The sequence below is a fragment of the Copadichromis virginalis genome, linkage group LG2, assembly GCF_057382275.1.
Source record: "Copadichromis virginalis isolate Kocher_CV1m ecotype Utaka linkage group LG2, C_Virginalis_male_GT1.1, whole genome shotgun sequence".
Taxonomy (NCBI): Eukaryota; Metazoa; Chordata; class Actinopteri; order Cichliformes; family Cichlidae; genus Copadichromis; species Copadichromis virginalis.
The window spans coordinates 9564722-9587152 of NC_140619.1; the positions used below are offsets into that span (position 1 = coordinate 9564722).

At 40.7% G+C, this 22431-nt stretch overlaps 2 protein-coding genes across 5 annotated transcripts; both read right to left on the reverse strand.

Moving 5' to 3' along the window:
• On the reverse strand, positions 1 to 1719 carry LOC146716958 (TBC1 domain family member 2A-like). The gene is made up of 4 exons (XM_085470326.1): positions 1560 to 1719; positions 1278 to 1474; positions 532 to 653; positions 1 to 202 (listed from the first exon to the last, which is right to left on the reverse strand). The coding sequence occupies exons 1-4, from the start codon at positions 1717 to 1719 to the stop codon at positions 1 to 3; spliced, it is 681 nt and encodes a 226-aa protein (XP_085326452.1).
• Positions 1720 to 2207: 488 nt separating this feature from the next.
• Positions 2208 to 8940, reverse strand: LOC146716959 (uncharacterized). Of its 4 annotated transcripts, XR_014922523.1 has the most exons (6): positions 8756 to 8940; positions 7610 to 7697; positions 6732 to 6889; positions 6249 to 6306; positions 2628 to 5310; positions 2208 to 2268 (listed from the first exon to the last, which is right to left on the reverse strand). XR_014922523.1 is itself a non-coding variant. In XM_085470302.1 (5 exons), exon 5 carries the CDS (start codon positions 4749 to 4751, stop codon positions 3762 to 3764), a length of 990 nt encoding a protein of 329 aa, XP_085326428.1. In that variant the 5' UTR covers positions 4752 to 5310; positions 6249 to 6306; positions 6732 to 6889; positions 7617 to 7697; positions 8756 to 8940; the 3' UTR covers positions 2588 to 3761. The 4 variants fall into 4 exon arrangements, 3 of the variants coding, with proteins under 3 accessions (XP_085326428.1, XP_085326440.1, XP_085326420.1); XM_085470302.1 differs by lacking the exon at positions 2208 to 2268 and having other exon boundaries at positions 2588 to 5310; positions 7617 to 7697; XM_085470314.1 differs by lacking the exon at positions 2208 to 2268 and having other exon boundaries at positions 2588 to 5310; positions 6249 to 6303.
• Positions 8941 to 22431: the final 13491 nt, after the last annotated feature.

Below are 22431 nucleotides of genomic sequence, written 5' to 3' on the forward strand. Positions count from 1 at the left end.
TCAGAGGTCCTCGTCGTCCTCGCTCACCATGACGTCGAGCTCTTTGTCTTTCCGTACGACGCTCTCGGTGATGAACTCCTTGTGCTGCTCCTCCAGCTCACGCAACTCCGCCTGCAGGCGCTCCAGGTGGAGCACTCGCCGGTTCCTCAGCAGCCGGCTGGGGAATGGGTTCATGTCGTTGAAGGCGATGCTGGTCAGCTTCCTGCATGGACACACGCAGGTGGAAAGGACTCGATCACCAACACAGAGGAACTGGAAACTGATCAGCTTGAGTGTTTCTGTTTTATGCTGCTTGATACTTCAGGTACTGCAGTTTGAGCAGGAAATACTGGACTGACTGGACCACATGTATCCGAGAGCTGCAGATACTTAAAAATCTTTAAATCGTTGTTACTCTGATCAGGGAAATTTAAACTTCTCACAAAATTTCAGTAAAAAGGGTTTGAAGCTCAAAGATTCAACAGCTACATCCGCTACACTTCTGAGAGTGTAACAGCTCGTAGATTAAGGCGGGTGGAGGCGAGTGCGTACCTGGCATTGGAGACGGTCTTTGTGAAGAAGCGTAGGTACTGGTAGATCTCCACGCTGTCGTGAATCTTCAGGATGTCGTCCTCTTTGTATTTGAACAGAGCCAGAGTGTATCTGAAGATCACCTGCAGCACAGACACGCATTTCATAACAGGACACTCACGCCACACAATTAATTGGAAACTTTGAGGAGGTGAGTCATAAAATTACTCTTTCAGTTGTGGTGCAGTTGGGCCCTTTACTCATTACAGCTCTGATCGATTTCCAATAAGCCACTTGGTTCCTCAGTTGCCAGATAATATTAACTTACTTGGTAGTTGAGCTTTAAGTTTAAATTAAACTTTTGGGTTGGATCTACGTGGCTGAAGCTGTTGTCAGCATTTATCCCTGTGTGGTATATATTTCTGTGTCTGAACTGTGATTTTATTTCCTGAGACAAACGATGTAAAAGCTGTGCTGCATTTGTCACATTGCAGAAACAAGCCCAAAGCCATTGTCCCGCTCATCGTCTGGATTTATGCTGCTTGTGGTAGACTGTGAGGTCGTTACTAGAATGATCTGCTTTCCCACTCCTATTTCATGTCACATGACAGTTCCCCATGCTTAGTAAACAATGTCTTATTACTCCTAAAATGTAAATAAAGACATCTAAAGGTGAAAACAAAATCATTTTTGTTTCCATGGACACTACTGTGGTGCATTCAAGTGTTGTCTGCATTTCTGTCATGGTGTGTTCGGGTGTATGGTACCTTGGTACCCTCATACAGGAAGGCGTCCCACAGAGGCATCAGGATGTCGCTGGGCAGACTCTCCACAAAAACCACCAGGAACCAGTTGAAGGTGACCAGAGAGACGTCAATGTTGTGATCCTCAAAGTGAGATGCCAGGCGAGGAAGCTTCTCCGCCATGAAGTCCTTCAGCACGCGCTGGTCCGCCTGAGCACAAAGACTCACAGAGATCAGCCTCACTGATCACTAAAACAGATCACAGCAGGCAAGCAGGTGAGTGTGTCTGCTGACCTGAGAGGCCAACCAGATTCTTGGTGTAGTAGTCCTGAGGCATGATGGCTTCCACCACTGCCACCAGACACCAGAAGGCGTCTTCGTCACTTTGGAGGACCAGCAGAGCGAGGGCCGCTAACCTGTGGACATTCATGGAAGGTGAGGTTCTGCCTGGAAGGCGGGTCCACATAAGAACTCAGATATAAAATTTATACTTTTGTTCTGACCTGTTGAGTACCTGGCAGTAGCCAATGGCAGGGTTATGCCCGGAGAAGGCCAGAAGGATGCGGCGGAGCTGCTGGAGGGCGGGGCTGGAGGGCGGGGCTGGACGACGAGGAGAAGTGCTGATTGGTCGTCAGGGTTCGGTGAAGGTCCAGCTGGACCTGCCTGGAGGCAGGATTAGGAGCTGCCCGACTCTTCTCACACAGCTGGAAACAGAACAGGATTACTGAGTGCTCGCCAGCATTCCCAACAGGAAGGAGGAGGAGCCACCTGTGCTCAGGTGCGGATAAAGCACTCTCTCTCTCTACAGCTGTACCTGCTGATAGCGTTGCATGTGGCACTCTTGGCTTGTCAAAGTTCTGGCTCGGACCAAACAGCGCCACACTCTCTGCCGATACTCCCGAGGGACGCCTTCACGCACCAGAATTTTGAGCTCAGGTGAGATGATGAAGTCATCGTCGGACCTGCCTGCAAGGTACTGAGCCCAGCGGCTCAGCAGGGGGTGCTCCAGACCCTCCTACAGAGACAATGATGTATGATATAAAAAGAGGATAACCATTATCTGTTAAGCATTATGTTACAATTTAACATAATGTAAAATTGTAACATTGTAAACATAATGTTACAATTTTACATGATGTTACAGTTTAACATCATATAAAATTGTTAACATTATGTTTACAATGTTACAATTTACAAATTGTAACATTGTAAACATGATGTTACAATTTTACATTATGTTACAGTTTAACATCATATAAAATTGTAACATTATGTTTACAATGTTACAATTTACAAATTGTAACATTGTAAACATAATGTTACAATTTTACATGATGTTAAATTGTAGCTGTTAAGGGTGGTGAGTTAGCGAACCTAGACGCGGACCTCTCGTTTAAGTTGAACAGTGTCTTTATTTACAGTGAAGCCAAAATCAATCCACAGTTATCCACAGTGCAAGTCCCTTCAGTGCTCCTCTCCCCGTCTCCCCTCGTGTGTCCACAAAACTCCCTAGAATCAGTGAAGTGTCCCCTTCCGTCTCTCCGTCTCGATCGCGTCCAGGCTTATTAGGCAGCTCAGAGTGGCAGCACTTACGGGTCGGAGGTAACAATCGCAGCGGAGAAAAAGCGGAGCGAGAGAGGAGAACAAAAAAACACACACACACAGGTCGACCGGTCGGGGCACCGTCCGACTCTGACAGTAACATAATGTAAAATTGTATTATGTTTACAATGTTACAATCCCTACCCTCACCTATGGCCACGAGCTGTGGGTAGTGACCGAAAGAACGAGATCGCGTATACAAGCGGCAGAAATGAGCTTCCTCCGAAGGGTGGCTGGCCTCTCCCTTAGAGATAGGGTGAGAAGTTCGGCCGTCCGGGAGGGGCTCAGAGTAGAGCAGCTGCTGCTCCACATCGAAAGGAGCCAGCTGAGGTGGTTCGGGCATCTGACAAGGATGCCCCCTGGGCGCCTCCTGGGTGAGGTGTTCCAGGCATGTCCCACCGGGAGCAGGCCCCGGGGCAGACCCAGGACACGCTGGAGAGATTATATCTCTCGGCTGGCCTGGGAACGCCTTGGGACGCTTGAGCGGTCAGCAAAAGTCGACTTCCCCCATCACCCACTCATTCACAAAATTTCCCTCGGGCCGTGAACAGGTGATATAGCAATCACTATTACTGACACCACGTGACCCAAAGCTACGCCTATCCACAACATTCCGGCCCCTAATTATTACATTTTTACAGTAATAATTACACATCCAACACCATAACTCACAACACACACTTCATCATATCACAGACACCCAGTGAGACAACATAACATACTCAAAAGTCCACCAAAGTTATTTTCTCATGTCTTCTCTTCTTTTCTTCTGTCTGCACATGGTCAGTCAGTCATAGGCCAGAGGTTACCAGCACTTAGCCTAAATATAGTCAGTCTGATGTACATCTCATAACATTAAAGTCAATTCAAAGTTAGTTATGTCACACTGTGTCAAAAATGTCATAGTCATGGGTCAGAGGCCTCCTGAAGAAGGCATATCTTTGTGATGGGTCTGCACACATGGCTGGTTGGGGTCTTAATCCAGACCTGACGCACAAGCCCCCTTTCATCTGGTGCAGCTCCGGTGACTCTCCCAATGAGCCAAGAACCACGAGGTGCAGAATCATCCACTATAAGGACCACATCTCCAGGAACAAAGTTACGTTTAATCCTTCCCCATTTCTGGCGCTCTAATTCTGTGACTGGGACTCTCTTTGCATATCCTCTAGATATAAGATCTGTCATGAAGGCAGTGTAGTCTTTATGAAAGTCTTTATCTCTGATGAACCTTTTCTTCAAACCTAAGGCTCGTTGCTCAATTGCACAGTTGTCAGGCATTCTTATGTCTCGGTCTTTTAGTGGCAGGGCAATGCTGTAGTGCCAATCCCCCAAAGTCACCATCTTGCTGGCCAATTCCAGGAACTTCAAGTCTTCCTTTGACAGCCCCATCTGTTCATCATTGCTGCTCTCAGGAAAATCCATCTTGAACTGCTGTTTCCATAGCTTGTCCAGTGTGACAGCAGAAACTCTGTTGGCGGTAACTGTTGCCAAACATCCTGGCCTTCCACAGCATTCTCGATTAAGTGGCCCATTCACAGTCCAGCCGAGCACAGTCCTAATGGCAAAGGGTCCATCACCTACACTCCGGATGACCTCCAAAGGTTCTAGAGCTCTGGGCATATTCATGCCAATCAAAAGCTCAACATTGGCCTTAATTTCTGGCAAATGAACATGCTTCAAATGTGGCCAGTCAACCAGGTCCTGTTGATTTGAGATGTTACCAATATCTACAGGCATTTTATGCTGAGTGAAGAGGTTAGGCATATCACAGTACATGTCACTGTCCAATCCAGCAACTTCAAGTTCAGGTACAATGAAACTGTCCACCACTTTCTCCTGTCCCATGGTGCGCAGGAGAATCTTTGTCCTCCTCCCAGCAATATTCAGCTTGTCCATAAGACCCGCTGTACAAAAGGATGCTGAACTCCCTTGGTCCAGAAAGGCATACGTTTCCACTATTCTTTGACCTCTCTTTGATTTTACTTTAACTGGCACAATGGCAAGCTTACAGTCCTGTTCACCGGCCCCAGTAAGACCACTAGTCTGGATCGTAACAGGAATGTTATCTGCCTCATTATTAGGTTTGATTTCATGTACAGTGTAGTGTAAGCATTAAAAGATCATAAAAGGAAACACTAACATTTATGTGAAACTAATTGTAATAAAAAAAATGAACAGGTGCTTTATAGATTTAAAAGAAAGAATCTGAAAACAACACTTTTTTGGTCTGAGTGATCAAAGTAGAAAACAGAACTGATGTTCAAGAACAAACCATAGCTGCACTAATATTACACATCTCCATTGTTGTGGTGAACAGACATGTTGCTTTTAAAACCACATGCAGTGTGTGACCGTGACTGTTCACTGAGACCATGAACGCCACTTCGCTGAAGCCTTCGCCTTCTTCTTCTTCTTCTAAATTGGAAGCAGAAGGAGCACGAGCTGCTTTGATCTACTGAAAGGAAAAAGCAGAATATCTGAGTTGAAACCAGTCAGCTGAAACCAGTAAGACAGGAACAAATTCAATGCAGTGTCTCAGGTGGCTTAGCCTGTTACAACTGTTGATACAAGCTAAATACAGTTAACACACAGTGTCAGGGAGCTCCAGTGTGGGAACTAGTGGCTTTAGGTTTGTAGTCATTTAACTTTCATCCCTTCATTCATTTAATTCAGGAGGAAGAAATGTCAGGTGGGTGCAGGCTGGTTACATGCATTTGGTCCCATGCTGTCTTTAACTTGGTTCACTTTATGGCTGGGCTGTATGTGGGCTTATATCATGTTACTTGGGCAGGAGTTCCTGTCCCCTGTTAGACTTAGAAAGTTTCTCCATAAGTAGAGCTTCTAACTCTTCTAGCACATCTGTGGCTGACAGTTTTTTGGTGGCTCTTTTTACCCCACACTGGTTGTGAGTGTGTAAATAGCCCCACTAGTTATTTTGGGTTGCAGTTAACTTGGGAGGAAGAGGTAGGTCTGCCATGACTAGATGAATAACAATTATCTGGGATACATAAATTTCATAATGCATGCATGTATCTCTATAAACCTGCCTGAGGGCTGCCATTTTTTACATTCAGTTATTTCTTTGTTGAATCTAAATAATGAATGTGTTACAGTTAAACTGACACTGATCAGTGTAAATGGCTCATTGGGACACAGAAACCTTTAAATTAAACCCTATCACCTGATATCGAGTGTCAAACAATATCAAAGCTGTAAAAGCTGTTTACAGTCAGAATTTATAAAACTATGATTGTAAATAAATTCAAACAAGTGAGCTTTTCTCTTTGTGCTGAATATCAACACTGTGATTTCTTAGACTGTAAGCTTTACTTTAGCACAACCAGTTGTAGAAGCTGCCACTCCAAATGTCTTTTGATAACAAGAAAAAAATACCTTTTCAGTCCACGGCCTGAAGTTCTTCTCCGACATCTTCTGCCATCGGCTTTGTCTGCTGGTTTGAAGACAATAAACCACAAAAAGATGATTTAGTCACTTTGTCTGCGTCATGCAGCTCGAATGTGTCGTGTAACGATGTTGAATAGCTGTCGTTATCCCTCTGCTGTGTCAGTAGGATTGTACTGTACAGCATCTCATTGATATGTGAGGAATGCTAATGTAACACGATAACAGACTTACATCATTAAAACATAAAGGGCAGGAGATATTTAGATATTTTTATATTTATATTACATTTTATAGCTGACGGATATTACTAAATAGATAGAATTTACTAAATAGCTGGATGAACATGAAAAATATGACTATAATAACAAATGACCATGAGAGCCAGTAGAATTAATTCAACTGGACACTCAAAAGACGTCCTTAAATGCTCTTTAAGTGGCGGAACAGATGAACAAACAGTTAATCGCTTACTTGAGATGAAATCTGCTCAGCTACTTTGAAAACAGCTTCTAACTGGTTCATCCTTTAACAGGATGACTGCTCAGGGGTAAGGCCATCATGCAGTCCAGCAACCTTTATGGTTCTGCTTTGATTCACCAGGAACTATTAGGGAAACCTTCCAGCGCCTCCTGTGAAAGACACAGGCATAAACACACAAACATTTATTAACATGTTCCACAGTGTTCCAGTTTGATTTTCTCATCCTGTGGACAACAACGTACATGGATGCAGGTTTATTGTTAACTTTTGTAAGGTTTATTTAGTGAACATATCCAGCTGCAGCTCCACTGTGATCCTGAACTGGATAAGCACTTAAGAAAATGTGTCAATAAATGGACATACATCAACTTACTATATTTATCCAAACAGACGGGACCAATAATGCTTCACTGAGTTAGAGACTTTAATGTCTCTTCTATGTAAGAATGTCTCGTGCTGATATACCTGCAAACTTGACAACAAAGGTTTTTCAGACTGCATGTAGCTCTATGTCAGCTCACACATTTACATTTATGTCACACTTATTTCTGCTTTCCCATTTTATAATTATTACTTACATTTTGATTAGATACCTTGAGTTTGTAAATGATCAGATTACATAATTGGAATAAAATGTATCCAATTCAAGGTTGCGGGAGGATGAAGCCTATCCCAGCTGATACAGGACAAAGACAGGCTGCCAGTTTATCGCAGGGCTAACACAATATGTGTAACAGAAAATCCACTTAAATGTTTGATATTTCTTATAATAATCATAATTATGACTATTATTTAAAGGTTTCTTTATAAATACATTTTGATTTTTTATAACCTCTAAAATATAAACCTGAGCTGTTTCAGATTCTGACCTCTGACCTCACTGCAGCTCCCTCTTGGAAGTATGTCTGCTTCTTGTCCCCAGTGTTGACCACCTGCCCTTGATATCACGTACTGTACCTGAGGAACAAAAAAGGACAAACACTTGCCTTCATTTAAGAAGTACATTCATACAGAGGTAATCTATGGAAACACACTAGTTCAACCTTTGGGAGAAATCAGTTCCTGTGAAACATTTCTGTAAATTAACATCATATGGAGAATGAATGAAATGAGTTCTTCCGGTGACTCAGCAGTCAAACACTGACAAATGAAATCTAGTTAAACTATTAAGCATATTTGCTCTTCTGAAATCTGTGTTAAACAACAACAAACATAAATTAGTAACAAAAATACAGCTGAGTAGATATTACAAACCACCAGCAGCCATAATGCTAAATTTTAATCTTCAAATGTTTCTGAGCCGTCTTCAACCTGCTTTTAACACATTAAAGTCCCACAGTCAATGCAGCCTGACTCAATCCTAGATGTTCAGCACACAGAGGTACCGTTTGAAGTTTAGTGTTAACCTGAGTCACTGATCATTTGCAGTATTACAGAGTCTGGCAGTCTTTGCATGATGTCCACGTCACTATAAGTTTCTAGCTGACTCTCAGGTGTGCCAGCAGGAAAGAGTAATAATAATCTGCATCCTGAGGTTTGTCATGCAGGATTAAATTTACAGTGGCTTTGTTCACACAGCTAGGATTGTATTTTACACTGACCCTGGGTCAGTATAAGTATCATACAGTTTAAACGAAGCACTGAAACTTGCACATATTTATTACAGATGCACTGAAGCTAATCGAGATATTTGCTGTCAACCTGTGGCTGCGATTAATCACTTTACTGAAAACTTTATTAACTAGTAACTTCATCAGTCATGACAGAAGCTAATATTTCTGTGCTAACATCGTTTAACCAGTAACAGCTTTCCTCCAATATAAGCTAACGTTTACACCGTAACTTTAAGCTAGCACCATAAAGACGGTAAAACACGTAATAATATCTACAAATGCATCTTAAAGCTCTTATATTAGCACTCGGTGTATTACTAACATAACCACATTAACATTACTGACACTCGCTGACTTTTAATAGTCATTCTATAAATGCTGTCCGTTTAAATGGTCCTGTACCTGTACACACTGCATATCCACCGGATTCCAGCCAGAGTGGATTCTGGAGTCTTCCACGCTCCTGTTAGTGATCCTCCATCTGGATGGATGAGAACAACCTTCTGAACAATCTAGCAGGTCTCCTTGGGGGGCACGTCTCCCCACCCCCCAAGCGAGGGCCGTGGCACTGAAACTGCCGGCTGAGAGAAGGCTTGAAAAAAAAAGGACATTTATCATTTCTTCTTCAGCCAGCTTTTTCCCCCATTGTTTTTCCAAAGTACACATTAAGCTTCTTCTGCAATAACACACTAATTACACATGGAAACCTACCTACTTCTTTCTTCATCACAAACAATTACACTTTCTGTAAAGTGCTTTCAATAAAACAGAAAAGAAAAGTGTGTTTTCTTTTGTTTTTTTTATTCAAGATCTGTTCACATGTACTTAGCAAAGGTGAGTACACAGCATGAGGAAAGCCAAAAGCAAAGAGAGCGTATGAAGGTAATATTGAAGTAGGCTTCGTTTTGAAGTGGTGAAAGGCAAAGGCATGAGTGTAAGGTAATAAGGGGTAATGAGAGAGATGAAGAGCGGGCGGAGGACTTGGCTCAAGCAGGAAAAAGCAAAAAGGAAACGCGAGTGCATTTCCCCGCCCCCCGCGCAGGGCCGTGGCAGTGAGTTCGTGGGGGGTTCGAACTGGCGGAGTTCTGTAACAGAGTCCCCGCCACATGTCATAAGCCAAACGACCGGCCGAGGGAATACTTAAAAAAAAGGACATTTATCTTTTCTTCTTCGGCCACCTTTTTTTCCCATTGTTTTTGCAAACTACACATTAAGCTTCTTCTGCAATAACACACTAATTACACATGGAAACCTACCTACTTCTTTCTTCATTACAAACAATTACACTTTCTGTAAAGTGCTTTCAATAAAACAGAAAAGAAAAGTGTGTTTTGTTTTTTTTTTTTATTCAAGATCTGTTCACATGTACTTAGCAAAGGTGAGTACACAGCGTGTTGGGTCTGGGCCTCTTTGCTTAGGCTGCTGCCCCCGCGACCCGGCCTCGGATAAAGCGGATGAAGATGCATGGATAGATGGACTGATGTTCCAATTGTAACATTATGTTTACAATGTTACAATTTCACATTATGTTAAATTGCAACATAATGTAAAATTGTAACGTTAAGTTTACAATGTTACGATTTTACATCATGTTACAATTTAATATAATGTAAAATCATAACATTAAGTTTACAATGTTACAATTGTAAATATAATTTACCCAATTAATTCTGTCATAACAGAAGTATGACTTCTCTGTGTTATTAATCCGTATTAATATTGTAGGGATATTAATATCCCTACAATATTAAGCATCAGACTTTATCAAATTTTCTAAAAACTTTTTTTGTTGGATAGTGTAGCGCAGCTGGATAGTGTAGTGGTAATACTACACATCTTTGGAGTCGCACGTTCGATTCCCACCAAGTATCCAGTAAGGGTCCTGGCTAGACCCCTCATGCTAACCAAAAATCCCTGGAATGGTGCGGCTATGTCTGCAGTCTCTCCGCTTGAATTTAGAGCTTGCTTGTTTGTTAAATGTATTATTTACTGTTTTTAGTTTACTCCATGACGGGGCTGGATATCGGGCGTCCTGCACCACCCATCCGGTCTGGAGCATAGCGAAACCATTTCTGCACTGTTTGAACGAAGGTGAACTCAGAAACTGCCCCCACCTGCTGAGTCAGGCCATCTAAGACAACAAAAAACCCCAAAAACAAACAAAAAAACAGTAAAAAAGAGGGGTTCAATTAGAGTTCAAATATGAATAACCTCTCGCCAAAAGTCTTTAACAGCTAGAAAGCTGGCAAACTACTAAGCTGATCAACATGAAAGGCACAAGGTGGAAATCAGCAAACTGCTGCCTCACTTTGTTCACCTGTGCTCTATATTTCATGGTCCGGTTGGCTGCAGGACCAAACATTTGGCCTTACACCTTATTTCTTTATGTTTTGCTTCCAAGGTGCCAGACTTGTAGGTAACTTTTTACACTGACATGACCTCAGCAATAGTTTCCAATCTTTCAACTTCCTTGGGCTTTGGCTGCTTTTTTACTCATTTTCAGTCCAGTCCTTCTACCTGACCATTTTCAGAGAACTCTAAGGAGCTTGGGGGAAAAAAGCAACCGGACTTCTTTAACTTTTTTGAAGACGTTTCGCTTCTCATCCCAGAAGCTTTTTCAGTTCACTGAAGCCTCATAAGAAAGTGACACAATGACATTTAGATAATAAAACTCGCCAAAAATGCACCTTAAGAACACTGTCTCTTTAAATACCCTCTTTTGCTTGGTCTGCTCCTTATTTTTTCTCATTTTTTCTTACTTTGGAGGACCAGCAGAGCGAGGGCCGCTAACCTGTGGACATTCATGGAAGGTGACGTTGTGTCTGGAAGGCGGGTCCACATAAGAACTCAGATATAATATTTATATTTTTGTTCTAACCTGTTGAGTCCCTGGCAGCAGCCAATGGCAAGGTTGTGCCAGCCAGCAGGATGCTGCTGAAGGGCGGGGCTGGAGTCTGAAAGTAAGAGCTCGTTTAGACTCTATTCTGTGAACAGGCTTGCTCCCACGAATATGTGAATTCATCTGTAAAAGAGTTTAACTCTAATGCACCTGTTCCTCCTGCTCCCTGCTGCAGGGCGCCCTGTTGGACTAAGAATGCCAGTGCGGAGCTAAGAAGATCAAAGAGGAGCTGTTGTTCTTGAACCTGCCAAAGTGAGTAACCTCAAATCGGTCCCCAAAGGCCTCAAACCACCACAGTTCAGTCGGTGTCAGTTTTGTTCATGTCATGTCCTCCTTGCGTCTTCCTTTGAGCCTCTCCTCTTTGTCTCATCTCTTTCAGTGTGCTGATCCTCCATCTGAAGTGGTTTACGTTCACTCCATCGTTCACCGTGGAGAAGAAGAACAGCCCCATTGTTCTGACACAGCAGCTGGTGATCAGCCAGGACACAGCCTTTACTGAAGAGGTAAGGGAAAAGGCACACCGTTCATTTCAAGTATGGATGGAGCCCATTTCTAAGCTAACGGGTGGTGCCGCTGCCCTCTCCCAGTAAACTGCTCGCTATTTGTTGGTCAGCGTGATCAGTCGTTTGGGCTCCTCAGCTTACAGCGGTGAGTGGGTGCTTTCAGACACATGTGCTGAATGCAGGTCAGCTTTGAAAGTTTATGAGACGTTAATAAGTGCGCCTTCTCCTCTCAGGACATTACGTCTGTGACGGCGTTCACCAGATGAGCGGAAGAGACGACGTCACAGACAGCCGGCTCACGTACGATGACGAGTTGGTCTGCCAGACCACGTGTGAGTCTGTGTGTGAGCAGCGGCAGAGAACAGCTTACCTGCTATTCTATAAAAGACAGGTGACGTCTCCCAGCAAACAGTCAGCATGTCTGTGCAAATATTCAGTGTAACTTGTAGAAAAACCCTCACACTCAGTTTATTTGTGTTTTTCTTTTTCGATTTCTTACTTTCTTTGCCGCACTAGAAAGGCAGCAGAGTCGGGACTCAGATCTGCAGCAACACCTTCATTGTTATTGTTATTATTGTTGTTAGTACTGTTGTTGTTATGATTGATATTGTTACTGTTATGATCAGTTTTATTATTATTATCATTATTAATTTTTTAATACATTTGTTTATCTTTATTATTATTAGTAGTAATGTTGTTGTTTATGTTGTTATTGTTATTATTATTACTGGTATTTTTGACATTATTATTATTATTTTGTTGTTATTGTCATTATTAGTAGAAGTAGTATTAGTTATATCATTTTTATATCAGCCTGGAGTGAACAACATGAAAGCATGGATCCATCCTCCCTCACATTCACAATTCAGGCTGCTGGTGTAATCGTGCGGGGGATATTTTCCTGGTACACTTTGGGACCTTTAAATGCTACAGTCTGAGTATTGTTATGACCACAGTGTACCCTCTTCTGATGGCTGAAAGTAAAAGGGGGTCCAGTACCGGTTCCGGTACCAGGCCTACTGACAATTTAACATAATGTAAAATGGTAACATCGTAAACATAATGTTACAATTTAACATAATGTAAAATGGTAACATTGTAAACATAATGTTACCATTTAACATAATGTAAAATGGTAACATCGTAAACATAATGTTACAATGTAACATAATGTAAAATGGTAACATTGTAAACATAATGTTACAATTTAACATAATGTAAAATGGTAACATTGTAAACATAATGTTACCATTTAACATAATGTAAAATGGTAACATCGTAAACATAATGTTACAATGTAACATAATGTAAAATGGTAACATCGTAAACATAATGTTACAATTTAACATAATGTAAAATGGTAACATCGTAAACATAATGTTACAATTTAACATAATGTAAAATGGTAACATTGTAAACATAATGTTACAATTTAACATAATGTAAAATGGTAACATTGTAAACATAATGTTACCATTTAACATAATGTAAAATGGTAACATCGTAAACAGAATGTTACAATGTAACATAATGTAAAATGGTAACATCGTAAACATAATGTTACAATTTAACATAATGTAAAATGGTAACATCGTAAACATAATGTTTCCATTTAACATAATGTGAAATGGTAACATTGTAAACAGAATGTTACCATTTAACACAATGTGAAATGGTAACATTGTAAACAGAAAGGGCAGCACGTTGGCACGGTGGTTAGCACTGTTGCCGCACAGCAATAAGGTCCTGAGTTCAATTCCTCCATCAGGCCGGGGTCTTTCTGTGTGGAGTTTGCATGTTCTCCCCGTGTTTGCGTGGGTTCTCTCCGGGTACTCCGGCTTCCTCCCACCGTCCAAAGACATGCAGCTTGTGGGGATAGGTTAATTGATTAATCCAAATTGTCACTAGGTGTGAATGTGCGAGTGAATGTGAGTGTGAATGGTTGTCTGTCCCTGTGTGTTAGCCCTGCGACAGACTGGCGACCTGTCCAGGGTGTACCCCGCCTTTCGCCCTATGACAGCTGGGATAGGCTCCAGCGCCCCCCCGCGACCCTGAAAAGGATAAGCGGAAGCAAATGGATGGTAAACAGAATGTTACCATTTAACACAATGTAAAATGTTAACATTGTAAACATAATGTGAAATGGTAATATTGTAAACAGAATGTTACCATTTAACACAAGGTAAAATGGTAACATTGTAAACAGAATGTTGCCATTTAACACAATGTAAAATGGTAACATTGTAAACAGAATGTTACCATTTAACACAATGTAAAATGGTAACATTGTAAACATAATGTTTCCATTTAACATAATGTGAAATGGTAACATTGTAAACAGAATGTTACCATTTAACATAATGTAAAATGGTAACATTGTAAACAGAATGTTACCATTTAACACAATGTGAAATGGTAACATTGTAAACAGAATGTTACCATTCTACATTCTGTTAATTATAACTAACGGATTTACTTTACCAAATGGACCATCCCGGCCTTGCCGTATTGGTCTATTTGATTCACCTTTGTTTTTATTGTTTATTTTATTTTCACTTGCTACACATAGGACAGACATGACTGGGGGAAAGAAAGGGGAGAAAGAAAGAGGGAAAGAAAAACAGCAGGGAAGAGGAATGGTGATAAAGGGCAAAAAACAAAAACCAACAAAACAAACAGACAAAAAATATATATATCAGTCACTTCAACTCAAAGAAGTCCAGACGCTTTTCTTTCCAAGCTCCTTTGACTGACTGTTAGGACAACTTATTTATTGCAAGCATGCAGTAGAAGAATAACTCGATGTTTCTGACTTTGCATTACGAATTGTTTACCCACTGACAAACATTTCAACTGAAATTAAATTAAAAAACAATTTGTGGTAACCTGATTTTAATTCAAAAAGAATCATTAACAACACTTCTTGTAATGGTGTCAAAATCAGCCCAACTTTTATTTTCAAATGCAAAAAGTAAAAGAAAATGAGCCAACATACTGGACACATATAATTGTCAATATAATTGTTTATAAACAATTATACTGTCATCATTGTTACAGATATGGAAACTTTATTAACAATTTGTCCAAGTAAAAAAATGCCCTGCTAATTGTTGGGGTTTTCTCTCCTCTAGCCCTTTCCTTTAAGCTCTTCTTTACATCCCCCCACCCCCACCTTTTCTTTTTTCTTAATAATATAACAATAAAAACAATTGGCTGCATTTTAAATGTGTCAGATCAATGTCTTTATTCAAGAATACAAGAAATGGTAATAGCTGCATGTGTGTTTGTGTGTGTGCATAATATGCATACTTTACTTGTTGGATCCAAATCCCACAAGGAATAAAATAAAACAAGAAGACAAACAAAAACAAAACAAAAATATATTTCTCTCCCTTCCCAGGTCAGGTTCACAAAAGCATTGCAGCTCTTTATTCCTCTTGTACAGCTCCAGAGTCTGTCAGCCAAAAAGAAACTACTGAGGTTCCAACACCCAGTGTTTCTGTAAACACAGATGAAAATGAACAGTCATCCACATCTAAAAGATTTGTAGATTCGAGGGACCGGTATAATACATCTAGTACATCTTTGTTTAAACCTCAGAACACAAAAAGGGAACAAACCATTGTATACAGATTTAAAAGTGCGCAAAGCAACGAACAGTCACCCTCTGAAACAGCTGAGGTTATCACAACCATTGTTTCTGTAAATACACAGGAACAGTCACCCACCTCAAAAAGATTAGTATATTCAAGGGACCAGTGTATCTACTCTGGTCAAAAGAATCCATGCTTCGTACTGATGTCCACAATTCTTTTTTATTCCTCTCACAATCATGGAGCACCGTGAAAACTAGAAACGAGTAAAATAATATCAATAGCACATATGACATCCATCTCAGCCACTTATTTCTTTTCACAAGGTGCACAAGTGCTTAACAAATAACAGCATAATGTTTTTACCGTGTACGCCTTGTAAAACCAGTAGTAGAAAAGTTGTAGATTCGTGCTCTTGTGGGGGAGACGTATGTTATCCACCACCTCGATAGCTAGCCGAGAGTTCGAGGGTCACTAGAGCCGCCGAGAACGCATGAACTACTTACGGTAGGACGTTTTGCCAAAGTAAGACGTTTTGTCAGAACACCGAGTCCTCAGGAGGATGCAGCCCATGAATTTGGACACGATCTCAGATGCACTTCTGGTGTTGTCATGGCAACCCACACAAACATTTCAGCGTCAGCTACAATGAGGCGGAGCCCTTACTGAGACACTGAGCTCAGGTAGAGTGAAAGACAACATTTTTCCGCATCCAAAACAGCAGCGCTGTTCCTGTGACCTCTAGTAAAGCCTCTACTTGGGAAAAGGGAGTCTTTCATCAAAGCATCCTGCAGAAGTTGAATAAAAATATGCAAATGTTTAAATGATGCAACTTAATGAAGGCTGACAGCAGTTGTACTATTTTACATTGCAGCGAACAGGGGTGACCATTATTTTCAACGTTTTTACAGAATTTTTCACATTGAAAGTGAAATAATATAAATAATGTCTCAATTAAATTGCGTTAATATTTAAAAATACAAAAACTACAGCTTTGTTCACAAGCCAATAAAAATGTACTTGGGCCAGTGGTAAATGAAAATAACACTTATTCAGCACCTGGTTGTTGCGGCTGCATCAGGACACCAGATGTTCAGCCTCCATCCTGTAGGCAGACTTATCCCCGTCTGAGAGGAGTCCAATAATGGTGGTGTCATCTGCAAGCTTAATTAATTTGACAGACTGGTGGTTGGAGGTGCGGCAGTTGGTGTACAGGGAGAAGGGCATAGAAGAAAGAACACAGCCCTGAGGGGAGCTCGTGCTGATGGTCCGGGAGTCCAAGACATTCTTCCCCAGCCTCACTGGTTGCTTCCTGTCCGTCAGGAAGTCAGTGATCCACCGGCAGATGGGATCAGGCACATTCATCTGGGAAAGCAATCCTTGAAGAAGGTCTGAAAGGATGGTGTTGAAGGTAGAGCTGAAGTCCACAAACAGGATCCTAGCATAGATTCTGCAGGACAAAGTGTAGGGCCATGTTGATGGCATCGTCTACAGACCTGTTGGCTCTGTATGCAAACTGCAGGGGGTCCAGGAGGGGGGCCGTGAGGGTCTTAAGATAGGAGAGAACCAGGCGCTCAAAAGACTTCCTGACCAGATGTCAGAGCCACAGGTCTGTAGTCTTTTCGTCCAGTGATCTTTGGCTTCTTGAAAGCTATATATGATATAAAAATTATATAAAAACTGTTAATCAGCAAAAGAAATGATATCATAGTTCTTATAAAGAAAGCCTCTATCAATCAAACACCAGCAGTGTAGCAATGTTGTTCACTTACACTGTATATAAAACACTGATTTTGGCTACATCCAGTTTTTACTGTATTATAAACATTTTTTACCATGAAGAGTAAAGTGTTTGGCATTTTTGTCATTGTTATTGAGCTCAGAGATCAGGCCCAGCCCAGTATCTACCTGGTTATGAGCAAGGAGCTGGAGGTGATAACTCAACAATAACCAGGCCATGCATGCATGGATGGATGCATGGATGGATCAGTTTGTAGGCTGTGTGTGGTCAGCAGCAGGCTGCTGGGTGTGGACCAAGAGGGAAAGCCCAGCATGTGAAACCCATCAGCAGAAGGCCAGAACAAAGGTGCACAGACAAACGCAGCCCAGACACTCAGGCAGGACGAGTAAAATAAATGGCAGCAAACACAGTATGATGTGGTAAAATGTGCTTTCTTTCACAAACAGATAGCACAAACAAGAATCACAAGAATCTCCTTTGTGGTTCTTGTTTTTCTTTTGAGTATATTAATAAAAAGTTGAAATAAAGTGGCAATAAAATTCATGCACTGAAGACCACACGAAACCCTAATTCACCCTACTACCTGTTGCCTTCACATTCCATTTGCATCCCATTTTTATCCATTCATGTACCAGCTACTGGCTTTTTGCTGTTATGTTCTCATATCGCGTGAGAGTTTATTTGCCAGGTGTCAGAAGTCTAATAATAAAGCTCCGGCACAACGTGGTCGAAGTTACCCGCATATCGGATCGCATCATGTCAGTGAAGATCGACGGTGTTAATGGTAACATTGTAAACAGAATGTTACCATTTAACACAATGTGAAATGGTAACATTGTAAACAGAATGTTACCATTTAACATAATGTGAAATGGTAACATTGTAAACAGAATGTTACCATTTAACATAATGTAAAATGGTAACATTGTAAACAGAATGTTACCATTTAACACAATGTGAAATGGTAACATTGTAAACAGAATGTTACCATTTAACACAATGTGAAATGGTAACATTGTAAACAGAATGTTACCATTTAACACAATGTAAAATGGTAACATTGTAAACAGAATGTTACCATTTAACATAATGTGAAATGGTAACATTGTAAACAGAATGTTGCCATTTAACATTATGTTAAATATAACTAACGGATTTACTTTACCAAATGGACCATCCCGGCCTTGCCGTATTGGTCTATTTGATTCACCTTTGTTTTTATTGTTTATTTTATTTTCACTTGCTACACATAGGACAGACATGACTGGGGGAAAGAAAGGGGAGAAAGAAAGAGGGAAAGAAAAACAGCAGGGAAGAGGAATGGTGATAAAGGGCAAAAAACTAAAACCAACAAAACAAACAGACAAAAAATATATATATCAGTCACTTCAACTCAAAGAAGTCCAGACGCTTTTCTTTCCAAGCTCCTTTGACTGACTGTTAGGACAACTTATTTATTGCAAGCATGCAGTACAAGAATAACTCGATGTTTCTGACTTTGCATTACGAATTGTTTACCCACTGACAAACATTTCAAATGAAATTAAATTAAAAAACAATTTGTGGTAACCTGATTTTAATTCAAAAAGAATCATTAACAACACTTCTTGTAATGGTGTCAAAATCAGCCCAACTTTTATTTTCAAATGCAAAAAGTAAAAGAAAATGAGCCAACATACTGGACACATATAATTGTCAATATAATTGTTTATAAACAATTATACTGTCATCATTGTTACAGATATGGAAACTTTATTAACAATTTGTCCAAGTAAAAAAATGCCCTGCTAATTGTTGGGGTTTTCTCTCCTCTAGCCCTTTCCTTTAAGCTCTTCTTTACATCCCCCCACCCCCACCTTTTCTTTTTTCTTAATAATATAACAATAAAAACAATTGGCTGCATTTTAAATGTGTCAGATCAATGTCTTTATTCAAGAATACAAGAAATGGTAATAGCTGCATGTGTGTTTGTGTGTGTGCATAATATGCATACTTTACTTGTTGGATCCAAATCCCACAAGGAATCAAATAAAACAAGAAGACAAACAAAAACAAAACAAAAATATATTTCTCTCCCTTCCCAGGTCAGGTTCACGAAAGCATTGCAGCTCTTTATTCCTCTTGTACAGCTCCAGAGTCTGTCAGCCAAAAAGAAACTACTGAGGTTCCAACACCCAGTGTTTCTGTAAACACAGATGAAAATGAACAGTCATCCACATCTAAAAGATTTGTAGATTCGAGGGACCGGTATAATACATCTAGTACATCTTTGTTTAAACCTCAGAACACAAAAAGGGAACAAACCATTGTATACAGATTTAAAAGTGCGCAAAGCAACGAACAGTCACCCTCTGAAACAGCTGAGGTTATCACAACCATTGTTTCTGTAAATACACAGGAACAGTCACCCACCTCAAAAAAGATTAGTATATTCAAGGGACCAGTGTATCTACTCTGGTCAAAAGAATCCATGCTTCGTACTGATGTCCACAATTCTTTTTTATTCCTCTCACAATCATGGAGCACCGTGAAAACTAGAAACGAGTAAAATAATATCAATAGCACATATGACATCCATCTCAGCCACTTATTTCTTTTCACAAGGTGCACAAGTGCTTAACAAATAACAGCATAATGTTTTTACCGTGTACGCCTTGTAAAAACAGTAGTAGAAAAGTTGTAGGTTCGTGCTCTTGTGGGGGAGACGTATGTTATCCACCACCTCGATAGCTAGCCGAGAGTTCGAGGGTCACTAGAGCCGCCGAGAACGCATGAACTACTTACGGTAGGACGTTTTGCCAAAGTAAGACGTTTTGTCAGAACACCGAGTCCTCAGGAGGATGCAGCCCATGAATTTGGACACGATCTCAGATGCACTTCTGGTGTTGTCATGGCAACCCACACAAACATTTCAGCGTCAGCTACAATGAGGCGGAGCCCTTACTGAGACACTGAGCTCAGGTAGAGTGAAAGACAACATTTTTCCGCATCCAAAACAGCAGCGCTGTTCCTGTGACCTCTAGTAAAGCCTCTACTTGGGAAAAGGGAGTCTTTCATCAAAGCATCCTGCAGAAGTTGAATAAAAATATGCAAATGTTTAAATGATGCAACTTAATGAAGGCTGACAGCAGTTGTACTATTTTACATTGCAGCGAACAGGGGTGACCATTATTTTCAACGTTTTTACAGCATTTTTCACATTGAAAGTGAAATAATATAAATAATGTCTCAATTAAATTGCGTTAATATTTAAAAATACAAAAACTACAGCTTTGTTCACAAGCCAATAAAAATGTACTTGGGCCAGTGGTAAATGAAAATAACACTTATTCAGCACCTGGTTGTTGCGGCTGCATCAGGACACCAGATGTTCAGCCTCCATCCTGTAGGCAGACTTATCCCCGTCTGAGAGGAGTCCAATAATGGTGGTGTCATCTGCAAGCTTAATTAATTTGACAGACTGGTGGTTGGAGGTGCGGCAGTTGGTGTACAGGGAGAAGGGCATAGAAGAAAGAACACAGCCCTGAGGGGAGCTCGTGCTGATGGTCCGGGAGTCCAAGACATTCTTCCCCAGCCTCACTGGTTGCTTCCTGTCCGTCAGGAAGTCAGTGATCCACCGGCAGATGGGATCAGGCACATTCATCTGGGAAAGCAATCCTTGAAGAAGGTCTGAAAGGATGGTGTTGAAGGTAGAGCTGAAGTCCACAAACAGGATCCTAGCATAGATTCTGCAGGACAAAGTGTAGGGCCATGTTGATGGCATCGTCTACAGAGCTGTTGGCTCTGTATGCAAACTGCAGGGGGTCCAGGAGGGGGGCCGTGAGGGTCTTAAGATAGGAGAGAACCAGGCGCTCAAAAGACTTCCTGACCAGATGTCAGAGCCACAGGTCTGTAGTCTTTTCGTCCAGTGATCTTTGGCTTCTTGAAAGCTATATATGATATAAAAATTATATAAAAACTGTTAATCAGCAAAAGAAATGATATCATAGTTCTTATAAAGAAAGCCTCTATCAATCAAACACCAGCAGTGTAGCAATGTTGTTCACTTACACTGTATATAAAACACTGATTTTGGCTACATCCAGTTTTTACTGTATTATAAACATTTTTTACCATGAAGAGTAAAGTGTTTGGCATTTTTGTCATTGTTATTGAGCTCAGAGATCAGGCCCAGCCCAGTATCTACCTGGTTATGAGCAAGGAGCTGGAGGTGATAACTCAACAATAACCAGGCCATGCATGCATGGATGGATGCATGGATGGATCAGTTTGTAGGCTGTGTGTGGTCAGCAGCAGGCTGCTGGGTGTGGACCAAGAGGGAAAGCCCAGCATGTGAAACCCATCAGCAGAAGGCCAGAACAAAGGTGCACAGACAAACGCAGCCCAGACACTCAGGCAGGACGAGTAAAATAAATGGCAGCAAACACAGTATGATGTGGTAAAATGTGCTTTCTTTCACAAACAGATAGCACAAACAAGAATCACAAGAATCTCCTTTGTGGTTCTTGTTTTTCTTTTGAGTATATTAATAAAAAGTTGAAATAAAGTGGCAATAAAATTCATGCACTGAAGACCACACGAAACCCTAATTCACCCTACTACCTGTTGCCTTCACATTCCATTTGCATCCCATTTTTATCCATTCATGTACCAGCTACTGGCTTTTTGCTGTTATGTTCTCATATCGCGTGAGAGTTTATTTGCCAGGTGTCAGAAGTCTAATAATAAAGCTCCGGCACAACGTGGTCGAAGTTACCCGCATATCGGATCGCATCATGTCAGTGAAGATCGACGGTGTTAATGGTAACATTGTAAACAGAATGTTACCATTTAACACAATGTGAAATGGTAACATTGTAAACAGAATGTTACCATTTAACACAATGTGAAATGGTAACATTGTAAACAGAATGTTACCATTTAACACAATGTGAAATGGTAACATTGTAAACAGAATGTTACCATTTAACACAATGTGAAATGGTAACATTGTAAACAGAATGTTACCATTTAACATAATGTGAAATGGTAACATTGTAAACAGAATGTTACCATTTAACATAATGTAAAATGGTAACATTGTAAACAGAATGTTACCATTTAACACAATGTGAAATGGTAACATTGTAAACAGAATGTTACCATTTAACACAATGTAAAATGGTAACATTGTAAACAGAATGTTACCATTTAACACAATGTAAAATGGTAACATTGTAAACAGAATGTTACCATTTAACACAATGTAAAATGGTAACATTGTAAACAGAATGTTACCATTTAACACAATGTAAAATGGTAACATTGTAAACAGAATGTTACCATTTAACATAATGTGAAAT